This window comes from Salmo salar, chromosome 12, assembly GCF_965601325.2.
Source record: "Salmo salar chromosome 12, fSalSal1, whole genome shotgun sequence".
Lineage (NCBI taxonomy): Eukaryota > Metazoa > Chordata > Actinopteri > Salmoniformes > Salmonidae > Salmo > Salmo salar.
The window spans coordinates 33204147-33219913 of NC_138302.1; the positions used below are offsets into that span (position 1 = coordinate 33204147).

General features: G+C 44.7%; 1 protein-coding gene across 5 annotated transcripts in view; it reads right to left on the reverse strand.

The window, feature by feature from the left end:
- Nucleotides 1-329: 329 nt before the first annotated feature.
- Nucleotides 330-15767, reverse strand: part of LOC106564923 (SEC14-like protein 1) — a 67619-nt gene continuing 52181 nt past the window's right edge. For 2 of the 5 annotated variants that reach the window (XM_014131447.3, XM_014131448.3), the window contains 15 exons: nucleotides 14416-14565; nucleotides 13478-13609; nucleotides 11303-11431; nucleotides 10293-10611; nucleotides 10022-10131; nucleotides 9623-9857; nucleotides 7948-8036; nucleotides 7769-7839; nucleotides 6911-7082; nucleotides 6617-6751; nucleotides 6264-6398; nucleotides 5339-5596; nucleotides 4774-4952; nucleotides 4447-4473; nucleotides 330-3331 (listed from right to left, as the gene is read on the reverse strand). In XM_014131447.3, the coding sequence (XP_013986922.3) occupies nucleotides 3226-3331; nucleotides 4447-4473; nucleotides 4774-4952; nucleotides 5339-5596; nucleotides 6264-6398; nucleotides 6617-6751; nucleotides 6911-7082; nucleotides 7769-7839; nucleotides 7948-8036; nucleotides 9623-9857; nucleotides 10022-10131; nucleotides 10293-10611; nucleotides 11303-11431; nucleotides 13478-13609; nucleotides 14416-14565 (2247 nt within the window). In that variant the 3' untranslated portion in view covers nucleotides 330-3225. The remainder of the gene's footprint in view (nucleotides 3332-4446; nucleotides 4474-4773; nucleotides 4953-5338; nucleotides 5597-6263; nucleotides 6399-6616; nucleotides 6752-6910; nucleotides 7083-7768; nucleotides 7840-7947; nucleotides 8037-9622; nucleotides 9858-10021; nucleotides 10132-10292; nucleotides 10612-11302; nucleotides 11432-13477; nucleotides 13610-14415; nucleotides 14566-15767) is intronic. The other 3 variants (XM_014131451.3, XM_014131452.3, XM_014131450.3) reach the window with 3 other exon arrangements.

Here is a 15767-nt window from a genome sequence, read left to right on the forward strand (position 1 = left end):
TTGCCAAGAAAGCACTTTCAAATGAGATTTTAGGCTCCAAACTGTCCCTCAGTGCATACTATCTGCTTGTAATTCAGAGACCATCTTCCATTTCAGTCTAAAAACCCCAGCTTGCATGTAATTCCATCCATCGGTTCACCTATTCATCCACTCAATGTTCAACTCTTTCTGATGATCATTTTGCCTGAGATATCTGTATGTCGGTGACTTGAGCTAACAAAATGTATCCACATTGACACAGTCAAATTGAGTTTAAACTAAGATTGCTGCGTGCATTGCAGTTGAAGCCGGATCAAAAGTAGAAAGATATGTTACACAAACAGGACAACTTTTAATTCTCATAATTCAAGTTTAATGGTTTGAAAAATTGGAAAGGCGCTATTTTATATTAATTCGAAGTTCTCTCTTTAAACATAATTATGAATTTCACGGGAAATAAAGATATGCAACATTATCGTTGTCTTACAGGGAGGCTAGATGAGAGAAATGGAGAAATCAGGATATGGTTGGTGACAAACAAGACAGAAATAGCCCTCATATGTAAATGAGATAAGTAAAAGTGAAGGTTGACAAGTAGAGCAAAGCAGGTTACATAGCAGATACATTTCTGTAGTTGCAGTGACATTATGTTGAGGTCAGTTGATGAAACCGAAAGGTAACTGAAGACATCGGTCTCTGGTTTAAAACAACAGTGAGCCACTTCTAAAGCAGTGTTCCAACTCAGCTAAAGGAAAAACGAACATTGTCTCCTCTCACACGCATGTCGTGTTCAAAGAGATATCCAGGACTGGAACCGTTCTCTAAAGCTTGGTGAACCATTGAGCACGTTACACATTGTGTTGATATTATGTTACACATTGTGGACATTGTGAGTTTCCTTCGATAGAGAGCTGGAAAGTAGGAAACTACACTAGTCTATCTCTAGACATGCTTCAAGGTTAAAATTAGTACAGAAGACAAGTACAACTATACATCCTCAGACCTGATATGGGTGACACCCTTACAGACATTTACTCATTCCATTCATCCATCAACTTAATAAATGAGTTAATTCTGAACAGCTCTCATTCTGAGCGGGTCCTTTCCTCAGTGAGCAAAGCATTTCATGTCATTCCAGTTAGACACACACACACACACACACACTGTACATTATAGACTGTTCACTTTGACCTTGGGTTTCGTTATCATCGTTAAAAAAGTAGCATCTCAAAAAGCTGTTAAAAACAGACATGTGCTGCTAGCCTGATTGGCCGATAATCCTTGGAGTGAGATCCGACGCCCCGTCAACAAACACGTCTTTGGCCCTCTGTAACACCAAGCAGCAGCATGGTGACACTGACCAGGCTGGATGGGCTTACTTGTCTTGAGAGAGACTCAGCTTGTAACGCAAGGCAAATGCTTACCAAACCTTTGAAAATAGCCCGACAGTAATCTGTAGAGAAGTTCAATATCTCTTCCCTGAGCTTGAAGCTCACAAAATATCCCCTAAAACACTCAACTAGTTTGACAAAAAAACAAACATGGAAACTATAAGACGGAACACAGTTTTTTGTTGTTGTCTTTGGTGCTTCAGAAGCACAAGGTGGCTGTCCAGAACATTATTTGCATGGGTACGTTGCATTACAATGGAAACATCGTCCACGTCGCTCAGCCGAGGCAAAGGGGGTGTCCCCTAACCAAGCAGATATATTTCTTATATACATGGTTATTTACAAAGGCTAAAATGGTCCTAACAAATGGCTCATGAGTAGTTACTATGGTAACTCCTAAACTAAAATCATCAAATCAACCATATCCCAATATGAACATGCAGCAACCCACTTCACTTTCACTGAAAACTAACAATCCAACCAGCACTAGCCCCAAGTGCATTTATGCATCAATAATAAGCTTCACCACAAAAAAACATTCACTTCCTCCCTCTCTATATCTAACCCTCTATAAAGAATAGCAGTTTGACCTAAACCTGTGACCCTGACAGTTCGGGGCATTCTATTGGCTAGTAAAAGCTCACCTGACCATCAGTAGCACATTCAAATCAATGACCACCACCACACCTAGCTCTGGGTCGGGTTAATTCCTGCAGACAGGGACAGATGGGAAACACTCATTTTGGGGTGGAATCCATTCAAATTCAAGTCAGAGTAATTGAAATTCAAGAATTTAAAAGTAAATCACTGGTTAAGTGTCTCGTGCCAAAAAGAGACTAGTAGATGTGTAGATGAATTTGCGAACACATTCAAAATGTCTCAAATCAAATTCCATTTGTGAATTCAAATGTAAAAAATAACTGGCAATTTCTTCTGGCTATTTCTCCAAATGAAAGTTTAGCTAAATGAAATGTCTGTCCGTCCATCTAGTCACCCGGGAACTGGAAGGTCACCTATACATTGCACATAGCACCCATGAGGACAAACCTCCATACATAACATTTTCATGATAGAAATGTAATTATTTCAATAATCGATATTCGAACTCTGCTTATTGCTTCTAAACGATACCTCGCTACGACATTACCCCAATCCTGACCTATAAACAATTCACCAGGTAGAGCCAAACCCCACTGGTAATATGGCAAATACTGTGTTTTTCTGCAAGTCATTGCACGTGTGTTTATGGTTTGTGTCAATACAGTATGTGAGTTTGTGTGTCTTCCTATGTTTGAGCGTGTTTGTCTGCAGGTAACAGCACATCCCGTTTCTTCAACCTATAAACAGTGTCCATGTTCTTATGTAACAGCACATCCAGTATCACCAATACCTTGGAAGTGTGCATGTGTGTAAAGTGTTCTAATGCACATAAGTATCAACGCATCCCGTTTTTATCCAGTCCCACAGCTCCTTAAATGAGTGCGACAATTGCTTGATCTGGCATTGCGCTCCGTGGGTGCGACACTTCCCACACCTACCAAAGTCACAGCAAGCACAAAACGTTCTGCCAACGTTCTGTTCAGCAGCCCAGGAGGAAGCTGGGAAGAAATATACATGGCCTACTGCAAGAAAAAAGGAGCCCTTTAAATCACAAATCTTTGTTTTCAGTTTTTCAACCGCCGACATTTTCTTTATCCTCTGTTGTGCAAGCATGCTTCAGTTCCACATTGTGACTGACTAATAGTAGTACAGGTTTGAGGTGGTTAGGGCGGAAAGTGTGGACTGTGAAGGCTGGAGGAGCTGGGACTTGTAGTTCAGCAGAGGGAGAATTGTCCTTGGCAGGAGTTGTAGTCCTCTACCTGGAGATCATGGAGCTGGACTGGGAGTGGTTAGAGGAGGAGGTGGCGTGGCTGAGCTGGGAGAAACCACTGTGACTTGACTCCAAACTGGTCATAGAGCCCCTGAGAGAGAGAAAAAAGGTTAGATTATTTTATTTAAACGTATTGTTGGCCTAACTAAGGTTTTAGAACGACATACTAAATGGGCTTAAAAATCAGACCTCGGTGCAAATACTATTTGAAATCTTTCAATTACTTTGAGCGTTTGCATTAGGAGTGACCAGTGGGAGGGGTTTGCACTTGTGGGACTCTTTTATTGGTTATATTGCAGCAGGAAAGCTCAATCAAGCACAGCTTAAGTATAAACAAAAAATGTTTTCTTGTCACATAGGAAATTATTTCAAATAGTATTTGATCCCTGGTCTGGAATTAATGATGCCCAGCTCAAGCTCAATGCTTTGTCAAGTCTGGTGCCGAATACTGTAGATCATGCAGCAAGTCAAACCAAACGGAGGTGGAGCCACTCTGTGCGACATTCATTCAGCATACTGCACTAAATAGGTGGTCCTTCCAACCCACGGTGACTAAAACATGGCCTCTCATGCTTCAGTGATAGTTTTGAGGGGCATGAATGAAAGACTTCTTATCCTTATCAACCAATTTGCAGAGGCAGAAAAACACAGCAGGGATCATCAGCTACATTCAGCTGTGTGCTGATTTGGTCTGGAGCAGATGGTCAGGGGGCCGGAACATAATTACAAATAATTTGTAGACTGCAAATTGACCGCAAGAAGCCCAAACAGATATCATATTTGGATTAAAACCTATTAATTTTAAATGTACTTCGATTTGTATGACATCACGTGCCTTTTATGTCCAACAGTCTTTTATGTCCAACAGTAAAAAAGAAATAAAACCACCCTCGAGCTGACAGTTGGGGAAACCCTGAAATACAGGTAGCCCTTTGTGGCAAATGAGGAAGGCAACACAAACTAAAAAGGCATGTGTCTGTTAGTCATTCATGCAAGGGTGAGACTAGCTAGCTTAGTGAGTGAGTGGCTTTTCTCTAGCTGAAGCACACAGAGAAAGCCTAGCATTGCTGGTGAGGTAATGCTCAAATAAAGCCATAAGCAAGGGGTCAAGATGCTAGCATATTAGAGCTGTCGCTAACTGCTAAATGGGAGTTCTCATAAGCAACCAAACGCAATGCAAAGCTAAGGGAACACAGGTCCACTTACAAACTTTGAACATCAAAGCAAGCCGTTCTTCACAGGAAGAGACAGAAAGAAGTGGAAGAGGGGTTGGTGAGCGATAAGAGGACAGGAGCGCATTGAAAAGAAAGAGTGGAGGGTAAAAATCTCTCTTTAGGAGGGGACAGACTACACTTGGCACGTCATAATGGATACAATGGACAATGTTAATGTCAATATTGTATACAAAAAATATCAAATGGAAAAAAGTGATGATACAATACAATCATAACACAAAATACAGTATGATTTAAAACAAAATGACATTTACTTTGATGACCCATTAGATATCAGCTCACACACACACACACAAACCTGAAGTCCTCGGAGCCAATGACCTCTGTGTAGTACATGACTTTGCACTTGTGTGAGGAGACCTGCAGGGAGGCGAGGACGTCGTCCACGCGGGGCAGGTTGGTGGAGGCGCTGCCCGGCATGGTGTGGAACTTCCACTGCAGGATGTAGAACCCGGGCCACCTGGTCACGTGGGAACCCTGGGAGAGGGACGGCGAGAGGGGGAGGAGAGGGACGGCGAGAGGGGGAGGAGAGGGACGGCGAGAGGGGGAGGAGAGGGACGGCGAGAGGAGGAGGAGAGGGACGGCGAGAAAGAGAGATGGGGAAGAGAGAGGTGCATTAGATGAGAGGTCTTAATCATTGTCAATCTGAATGTTCTTAACATTAGATTTATTAAGTATCGAAAAGGCATTTAAAATCACACTTAACACTAAACAACTGGTCTCAACATTGGTGTTATACGCAAACCTGTATATTTTAATGAGTCAATCTTAATTCATTAATTCAGGCACTGACAAAGAGCCACCTGCATGTCTCATGTCTTTCTCAATACTATGAACAACTAGTGTGCTGCTCCAGTGCTGACCTGAACACTCTCCCCCTCCTTGCAGGTGAGTGGTGACTCCACCATGCTGTAGTCCAGGCCTAAGGTCCAGGACTTGTCTATGAGCTGGACGTTGTTCCCCCCGGGGGTGGTGATGCTGCTGTGTTGCCCCACTAGGGGGTCCTTGCGGGGGGTTTGAGGGGCGCGCTTGGAGTGGTAGAGGTGGAAGACCACGTCGCCCTTACACACGTCAAAGTCCCAGGTGATCACGGAGGAGGCGTCGATGATCTCGATCACCACCTGGGAGGGAAAGCAGGGAGGAGGGAGAGAAAAAGTAGTGTGTTGAAGAAGAGGGGAGAGAAAAGGAGAAAGCGAGGGAGGGATGAGAAAGGGAAGGATGGGAAAATCAGAAGTGAGAAAAAGAGATGAGAAGAGTAGAAGTAAAAGAGAGATTGAGAAAGAATTAAAGCGAAAAGAACAGATGACAGAGGCAGGTGAGACAGCAGATTTCTACCGAATAGTATCCACATGGCTTCTTTTATAACAGATTATATAATCTATCTACTTTCCTGTAACAGAAACAAAAGAACAAAAGGGTGCAGATTCCTCTCGAAACAACGTTCAAGTTCAATTTGTGACAGAACCGTGGCTAAATGTCTGAAGATCAGTTTCAATGCACTTTCAAGATTTCTCCAGTGGGTGGCAGTGTTGGTCAAGTAACTTCAGCAGACCAACGTTTGGCTTGTTAATTATTTTCCTCTCTCTATCCACATCTTTCTCTCATTCTTCCCATACCTCTATCCCCATCTCTCTCTTTCTCTCCTCCCGCCTATCTGCCCTTCTCGCTCTTTCTTATTTCTCCTTCTCCACAAACGACTTCAAAGCTCCAGCTAAGGCCACAGTCGCCCCGCTCTCCTCGAGTCCTCTCTGCTTGGCCCCACCCGAGGTGCACTGTATTGGGGCTCACCTCGTGGGGCGCTCCCTTGAAGACGCTGGCACTCTGGTAGATAGTCTCTGTCCACAGGCTGATGTCTTCGTTCTCCAGCTCCTCTGCAGTACGGTACAGAGACTTGGGCACCAGGCCTCCCTCTGGGACTTCACACTGCACACAGACACACAAAGAACTAGGCCATAGGAGAACGAAAACTGCGTAGAAAGTACATGTTTGCTAGGATCTTAAATTCAAATTCATAATATCATTTATACGCACGCACAGACATGAAAAAGGGATACAAACGTTATCGTGGCAACCACACGACAATGTGACTATGTTGGGTCATGACACCACACACACACGCGCGCCCCCACACAGTGACTCACCATACACTCTCCTCCCAGGAAGTCAGGGATGACCTCCTTGTCTATGTAGTCCAGCAGGCCGCCGGGGCCCTGGTAGTCATTTCCAGCGTAGATCAGGAACTTCTTACGGGTGTTCTCGTCGATGAACGGGCTCACCTGAACACAGGACAGAGAAGGTGGGACGAGTCAACACCCTACTGCTCCCACCTAAATACATCATGCCTAACTGCAGCTTATCTAGTGCCATATGAGCACTATATAGGGAATAGGGTGCCGTTTAGGAGTCTCCAGCCATAGTATTTCATAGTGTCTCACCAGGGTCCAGAGCACAGGGAAGACTCTAGGAGCCCTCAGTATGAGCAGACGTCCCAGGGTCTCCGGGTAGTTGGCCTCCACCACCTCAATGATTCTCAGAAGGGCCTTAACCCCCGGTCGCCACAGGTGGCGCATGTTTAACCCTTCGAGGTCCACCAGACACGTCCAACAACTAGAGGGAGGAGAGAGAGAGGAGGTAGGAGGGTGAGATGTTAAGTACTCTACACAGATTGTAAGTACAATACACATTACATTTCCAAATACGACCTTATGACGGAAACGGACAGATTCCTCCCACTCTCTCAATCGGGGGCTCTCGCTCCCTGTCTTACGTGAGGGAACTCCATGGCTTTCCACCCTAGCACACTTGAGATAGACTGCTGCATGGCTTCTCTCAACAGTCACGTCCATCTGATAAGCCTGACAGCTGCCAGGTAACACCCCCCATTCTCACCTCTCTTTTTTTCCTTCTCTCCCCTCTCTTTTCCGTTTCTCCTCTCACTCGCTCCATTTCTGTCACTTAATCCATTTCCCTCTCCCTCTCTCTCCCACACCCTTCAGAGAGGAACCCTCCACATTCTTTCCATCTTGCCTAGAGATAACTTTAAAGAGCATCCCCAACACTCAGCACTGTGTTAATAACCCCACTGCACCAAGGCAATTCCCATGATACACATTAGCTTAGCAACAGCTACAGAGGTCCCATAGGACTCATTACTGTTTAGTCCCCCTTCTCCCAGGAACTCGTGTCCTGTAGATCTGAGAGGCCTAGATAGGTGTATGCAATATGGCTTAAACTCCACTTGACCTATCAGAGGGAGTGGTGGAGCTACTACCAAATAGCAACGGTGTGTGTACCTGATTGGTCGGCCAAAGACTTTGGTGTTCTCCTCACAGCGCCTTAAGCCCTCCTCGTTTATGGATAGAACCTGAAGGGTTAAAAAAAAACACCCACACTTAATGTAGGTATGTTTACACACACACACACACACTTTAGTTACCACATGTGTGACTGACAGCAGAAGAGGTCCACTCACGTGTCTGAGTAGAGACTCCTCTCCCAGGGCTCGGACCAGCCCCTTGGTGTCCATCTGTCCCAGACGCAGGATATAGAGAGGACGACCCTCTGGAAGGACACACAGACGCATCATTTGAATAGTCTAGGGATGCAAATTTCGGTCCATTTTTCTGCCAACTAACCAACCCTCATTAACCAGTCAACAAACAAAAAATAAAATATTATGCATGCATACAAGGAATAGACATTTTTCATTATGAGAAACATGCAACAATAGCAAGTCTATCGTTTTCCAGTCAAAAGGCTACATATAATCTATTATTGAACATTCAACTCCTGTAATTAAGCAGCTAATAAAGCATACTTTTCAAACATTTACCAAAATGCAATCTGTGGGGAAAACAGTTATAAAACAGTGCACCTAATGCAAGTGGCTCCATATATGACAGAGATTAAAATCTCTGCTAGAAACGTAGAGGGGGAATCGAATAGCAACAACTAGGATGGGTTGGGTCTTTGGCTTCTGGACAACAAAATAAAGTTGATATGAAAACCAATAGAACAGGTGAGAAATGCTGGTTAAATGGGATGTGTAAGTCTTTATAAAATCATACTGGTTAAAGGGTATGAGGAAGTCTTTATAAAATCATGCTGGTTAAACGGTATGAGGAAGTCTTTATAAAGTCATACTGGTTAAATGGTATGAGGAAGTCTTTATAAAGTCATACTGGTTAAAGGGTATGAGGAAGTCTTTATAAAATCATGCTGGTTAAACGGTATGAGGAAGTCTTTATAAAATAATTGGTTGCACATTTCTATGGATGGATTTTGGCTACGCTAATTTGAAGCAAGGTAAGACATGCCTCATTATTTGAAGTAAAACGTTCAGGTTTCAAACAATTCTGCTGCCTCACGCTCACATTGCAAAGTGGTGTGTGACGCGCTGATAGCCTGCCTACCGCTGACTTTAGCCCATGCACTCGAACGGCGAATGGGAGGGGCGCTTTAATTACGAGTTGAGATTGAGAAATAAACAAAAACAGTAGCTCTTTTTCCAATCGTGGCCATCAAAACAGTTTACACACGATTGCATTTAGAATTGTTATTTGTTGCTTAGAAAAGCACGGAGCTGCTCTCGCGCTGTCTAACAGGTGATAGGCCATTCTGCTCCTCAAACTAGGCTCTTATACATTTAATTGTGTGATGAGGGCAATGCCTTGGGACTGCCGTGAAGACAAGCAATAAACCAGAGCATGCAAATACCCAGGGCAAGTATGAAGTATCAACAATGTATTTGAAATTGGGACTGGTGAATGGCAATGTCAATTCTAAGTTGTATTCCCTCATTGGACGAATATGGTGTATGACAGGAAGTTGTGGCTTAGACTTCTTTTTCTATTACAGTGAAACACAAAGTGATGTTTTGGGAAGTTAGTTCTGTTAACTTCCAAAGAAATAGGACACACACGTTTTTTTTACCATGTGTAAATAATACGAGTACAACAGTGTTTGTGCGGTGTGTGTCTGAGTGAGTAATTCTGAGTGACTACTGTATTTTGTGAACATCATATGACTACCGCTCTACATCAAATCAAGACTTCATGACAATTATTGGCGACTAATTGTGTGTGTGTGTGTGTGTGTGTGTGTGTGTATGCGTGTGCATGCCTGAGCATCTCTCTCGGTGTCCATACCTTTATCATGGTGGTGCCACCCTCCAGTGTAGTAGTCATTGAGGACCTGTGGTGAGGTCCACGTCTCTAACAGATAGTCCACCTGGTGCTGTTTCCTCCATGTTAAGGACTGACACAGGATCTCCCTGGCCTTCTCCATGTTAAAGTCCCTGGCCCGCAGGAAACGAAGGATGTGCTCGTCCTTAGGGATCTGGAAAGGTGGCGAGGAGGGAGAGGAGGGAGTGAGGGTAAGGGTCTCCAAGGGGGGAGGGGTTCAGAGGGGGCAGGGTAAGAGCGTGCGTGTGTGAGCATGTCACGCATGCCTCTATGTTTGTCTCAAGTAGCAGAGTATGATTTTAAAGATAGAATATGCTTTAGTATGTGTGTGTTGAAAGCTGTAAGGGTGTGTGTGTGTCTCACCTTGCCCTTATGGCTCTCCTGCAGCCACTGTCGCAGTCTGATCAGACAGCTCTCCTGCAGAGGCGTCAGGTCTCCCAAGTAGCGCTTGATGTAGTCTGCATCCAACTTGTCTACAACACACACGCACACAATTTAGGGAATTCTCAAGTCAGTCAATTCAATCTCATTCAAAATCAATCACACAGCTAAACGCCACTTAAAAATATTGTTTCCCATTTTCCTAATGTATTGAAACTTTTGAACAGTGTCTAAATCATTCATTAGTACTAACCATCAGGAGTGCCCGTCTGGTTCTCCATCTGGTTCTCAGGTTGGCTAGTGGCATCGTTGCTGGTGGCATCACTTTGGGTGGCATCATTATTGACGGCAGTGGCAATCTCATGGTCATTGGCATCAGTGGACACGGGGATTGAGACGGCGGGCGTGACAGGCAGCTCCAGCTGGAGGAGCTTTGGGGTGGCACAGACAGGTTTGGTGGTGACGGAGGAAGAGGAGGAGGAGGGAGCATCCAGGGAGGGAGTCCAGCGGGGCACGTGGCTTATCCCCTCTTCCTCTAGCTGGTTTAGGTAGAACTCAATTATCTCCTTACCCTGAAGACGAGGGAGGGAGGGAGGGAGGGAGGGAGGGAGGGAGGGAGGGAGGGAGGGAGGGAGGGAGGGAGGGAGGGAGGGAGGGAGGGAGAGCAAGAGAGATGGAGAGAGGGGGGAGGTGGGAGTATGGGGGAGGAGAGAAAGAACGACAGAGTGAGAAAAAGAAGACCGAGTTAGAGTTATTAATATGGAAGGAGGCTAAATAGGGACTAGGAGCTTACCTTTGTTTACATTGGCTCGGCAAATTGGCTTACATTACATAATAAGAGCCACTTAGCACTAGAACTTACCACTCACGGCCCAATGGTATGTCTGCTGTATCAACACTGAATTCCATGGTTGGGCCGGTTCCTTTTCATTTAACTCAATGCAGGAGATGAACTCAATTCCCAATACAATTAGGTTATTTTTTAATTGGAATTTCAATTCACTTATTGAGTTGAAATGAAACCTAGTTGGATTAATAATTTTTTGCATGAGGGGAATGTTTGACCTCTGGTGAATTCTCTAAATATGATACATCTGGGTTGTATTCATTAGGGCGCAACGTACCAACGGTAAACGAAAAGCAACATTTCTTATTGGACAAGGTTCAGGTAGTCCTGCCACCTTTCAGTCTGTTTCTTACTGTTAGTGTCTAATGAATATGACCCTGATCAGATCTGGCTCTCTCGCATACACACACACACACCTTCTTGATACTGCTGGCGTACTGCTTCATGGCCATCTTCTCCACCGTGCTCTCGAAGCCAAAGAACGATTTGATGTCCAGGCTGGCCGACTGCTCGAAACACGTCCAGTCCTCATTCTCAGGGTGGGCCTGCGCACACACAAAAGAGAATATACATGTGTTACCGTGGCAACCACACACACCAATATGACTGCTGACGCACACTACAAGCTACACATCCTCAGCTATGTGTGGGAGTGCGTACCGATGACACACTGTCCACTGGCATTATACCAATACTGACAGGTTGTGCCGTTATATGCCAACAAATATTGATAGGAGGGAATTTTGTGGCGGTATCAAGCACAGACAGCACATTCACACACATCCCGAGATTGTATCAAAATATATTTTGTTGAATGTCAGTGAGTGGAGTGTGTTAGATAGGACTGGGAGTGAGAGTGTTGAATGTCAGTGAGTGGAGTGCGTTAGACAGGACTGGGAGTGAGAGTGTTGAATGTCAGTGAGTGGAGTGCGTTAGACTGGACTGGGAGTGAGAGTGTTGAATGTCAGTGAGTGGAGTGCGTTAGACTGGACTGGGAGTGAGAGTGTTGAATGTCAGTGAGTGGAGTGCGTTAGACTGGAGTGAGAGTGTTGAATGTCAGTGAGTGGAGTGCGTTAGACTGGAGTGAGAGTGTTGAATGTCAGTGAGTGGAGTGCGTTAGACTGGAGTGAGAGTGTTGAATGTCAGTGAGTGGAGTGCGTTAGACTGGAGTGAGAGTGTTGAATGTCAGTGAGTGGAGTGCGTTAGACTGGAGTGAGAGTGTTGAATGTCAGTGAGTGGAGTGCGTTAGACTGGAGTGAGAGTGTTGAATGTCAGTGAGTGGAGTGCGTTAGACTGGAGTGAGAGTGTTGAATGTCAGTGAGTGGAGTGGGTTAGACTGGAGTGAGAGTGTTGAATGTCAGTGAGTGGAGTGTGTTAGACAGGACTGGGAGTGAGAGTGTCGAATGTCAGTGAGTGGAGTGTGTTAGACAGGACTGGGAGTGAGAGTGTTGAATGTCAGTGAGTGGAGTGTGTTAGACTGGAGTGAGAGTGTTGAATGTCAGTGAGTGGAGTGTGTTAGACTGGAGTGAGAGTGTTGAATGTCAGTGAGTGGAGTGTGTTAGACAGGACTGGGAGTGAGAGTGTTGAATGTCAGTGAGTGGAGTGTGTTAGACAGGACTGGGAGTGAGAGTGTTGAATGTCAGTGATTGGAGTGTGTTAGACTGGAGTGAGAGTGTTGAATGTCAGTGAGTGGAGTGTGTTAGACTGGACTGGGAGTGAGAGTGTTGAATGTCAGACACCGCTAGGCAAACCGAGGCAAGTCATACAGTGATCCCTCCGTGACACACGACTTCTGAAAGTGTAGCTCTTCGACTAGCTCTGGCGTTGGATACCTGTTATCTCTGGCTACCAAAATATGTCTGCTTTAGCCGTCTAATTGAGCTACCTAGCCTTGTTAGCATCCACTAGCTAACTGTAACTTTTCTTCATAAGGAAAGCTGCATAACGGACCTAAAATAGGCCCGCTAGCCTCGTTAGACGCTAATGCAATGTGCTTGACCTCATTAACTGAGAGCGCATTCATTCACCACGGGAGCCTGGTGAGAGTAGCACTGAGGTCAGAGTAGGGAGTGCCGCAACACACTGCAGTAGGCCTGGGAGGTGTGAAAGAACTGACTCCAGAACAGTGCGTGAGTGTATTGAGGCGGAGTGCTGCAGGGAACAATGGGAGGTCTGAATTATTCAGTGGGAAGGAAGCAGCATATGAGAGGCTGGTTGGAACACAGCTTTCTCTGCATTGTGACTGCATTGGAGGGAAGGGCTTTCAGACACAAGTGTGCCGTCTACAAATTGCTTTTACAGGGCTGTGTGCGTGTCAGTGTCGTGTGAGGTGATATAAAACTCAGACTGAAGTGACGTGTGTGTAGCTCCATATCAGGAGCTGGTTGGAACACCGCTTGATCCGTCCATTTGAAGAGACATTGTGAATGCACAGGTGTACTGCCGGCAGCTGGCTTCAAAGTGGTTTAACAGGGCTTTGTGAGTGTGTGATTGAGTGCGAGTGTGTGTGCATAAGTTTGACACAATAAAGCCAAGGCTTGAATGTGTATTAGCGAATAGACAGGTAGCTTGTGTGTGTGTGTGTAACACACCGAGTAGCTGCAGAGTTCGTGGATGATGACTCTGTTGGAGAAGGTCTCGTTGTGGGACTCGATATGGAGCGTCCTCTCTCTCTTGTTCAGAGTGTTCTCCTGGCTGAAGTACACATAGTCCACCCCCGCAATCTGCACACAAAGGACACTCATGAAACCAGTTGCAGCAAAACTAAAATGGTCAAAAAGGAAAAACCGATACACTGATTACAAAATGGCCAATGCCTGATTTGCGTGTTACCTAAGGTTTTTTGATTTGTTTTTATTTGTCATGTCAGCTTCGCTTAGAATACAAGCTACGGATGTTTCAAATGCAACTTTATTTAAACTGTCCCCTGAAAATCTCACTTAACAGAATATTAATTTTAACTCGGATACAAATAATGTTGCTGACTCGTCCTCTACTCGTATTTGTGGCCAAAGCATAAATTGGAGAAAAACACCTCAAACTTGTATCTCAAACAGACCGTTAAAAAAATAAATGCTGGCTATTTCCTCATAGAAAATATCATCTTCAATATTTTTAATGACCAGTATACAGCAACACCACTCTTTGGTTGGGGTAAGCCAACACCATTCCAACACAGAAAAGCTAATTTTTAACATACTTAATTAACATTTTTGGAAGGAAAACTATTTCACTCATATTTGAAGTAATTATAGGTCATATTTCACAGAAGTCTGGAAACATTGAGCGGAAACTTTAAACAATACTCAAACACTCATATGGCTTCTGCTTGGCCTTTGGGGTCTAGGCTGTGTTACTGTAAAGCCCTTTGACAAACCCTGACGTACAAAAAGGGCTTTATAAATACATTGGATTGGTTGATTGACTTCAAGTACAAGACTCACATTGACTGACAATTTTTTAAAATAATTACATTTGATTGATTGACTGACAAGACGCAAGAGAGAAGTTGGCGACAAGTTAGCCGTACCCGTTTGAGGAGACGAGGGGCGTCCACGTCCAGTTTGCAGCGGCGCTGGACCTGGTGTATGGCTCCGTCCTCGCTCTCAGTTTCCTCCAACACCTCGCTATCCACAAACATGGGAATCAGGTGACACGTGGGGAATCGCCTCTCGTAGGCCTGCGAGAGAGATGGAAAGAGAAAGGGTTATTAGTGTGGGACTCCTTCATTTTAACAATGCAAACTCCTTCACCTTCCATGTTAATAAACTTGATTCAATTGAGAGAGCGTGAGATGCATCAGACAAGATAGTCTAGCCATTGTATATCCAACAATGACATTTAATTGTTGGATATTCCAGTTCCCAAAATCAATTTTTTTCTGCTGTTTTCATATCTCAAAAAAGTGAGTAAGAGAGAAAGAGATAAAGGTGGGCATGAGAGGTTAGGATAGACAGCGAGAGACAAAACACCCTTCAGGTCTATTCAACTCCCTGACCCGCACATCCCCTCACTATGGTTCTATCGTTGACTCGTATCCAATCATCTCAGCAGCTGGCACACATGCCAACATTACACAATGCATTGTTTCATTATCTAGGATGCAAAATAATAGGCCTTAGTAATAATAGGCCCATTAATGGCACCCCAGGCACAATATATCAGTAGAATTCTGCTCATAAAACACATACCAACTAGGTCGCGACCAAAATGGCACCCTATGGGCCCTGGTCAAAAGTAGTGCACGATGTAGGGAATAGGGTATAATTTCAGACACAGGCCTCGATTTATTGTGCTGCTGAAGGCAGCTGTTACACAACGTAAGGTCCTTGGCACACAATGGGCCTGCATTGCTTTCATAATGTTTGATTACTGATCCTGGACCTGATTGGCAGGGTTACGTAAGCAGCTAGGGGACATGAATCGACAGGTCCCCGATCAGTTTGGAGGTGTGGGAGACAAGGTGATGCTCCAGCCCACCTAAGTGACACTGCGCTCAGTACAGTTAAGAGACTTGTACATTATGACAGTGTCTTTGCTAATTCTAGGCCAAGTCTGTGCCCTGTGTTGTAATGAAGGAACTCATTTTGTCTACTTCTTCCTGGCTGCTCTAGATACCATTATTTATTTCATTTTGTGCTGAATGGGCAGATTCTTATCCTGGCCCAGCTGGAGTATGCAGGAGTATGCGCGAGAGGAAGGAGAGAGCAAGAAAAAGGAGGGAAGTTGCATTGGGGCAATGAGAGGCCACCACCGGGCACAAATCCACCACTTAGTCAAGATGGCTCAGACCGAAAACATACATGTAAAAGAACTCGCTAAAAGTAAGAGAGCGAGAAAGAACAAGCTTCTTTTTTTTTAACTCAAGGTTGGCAGTGTTCA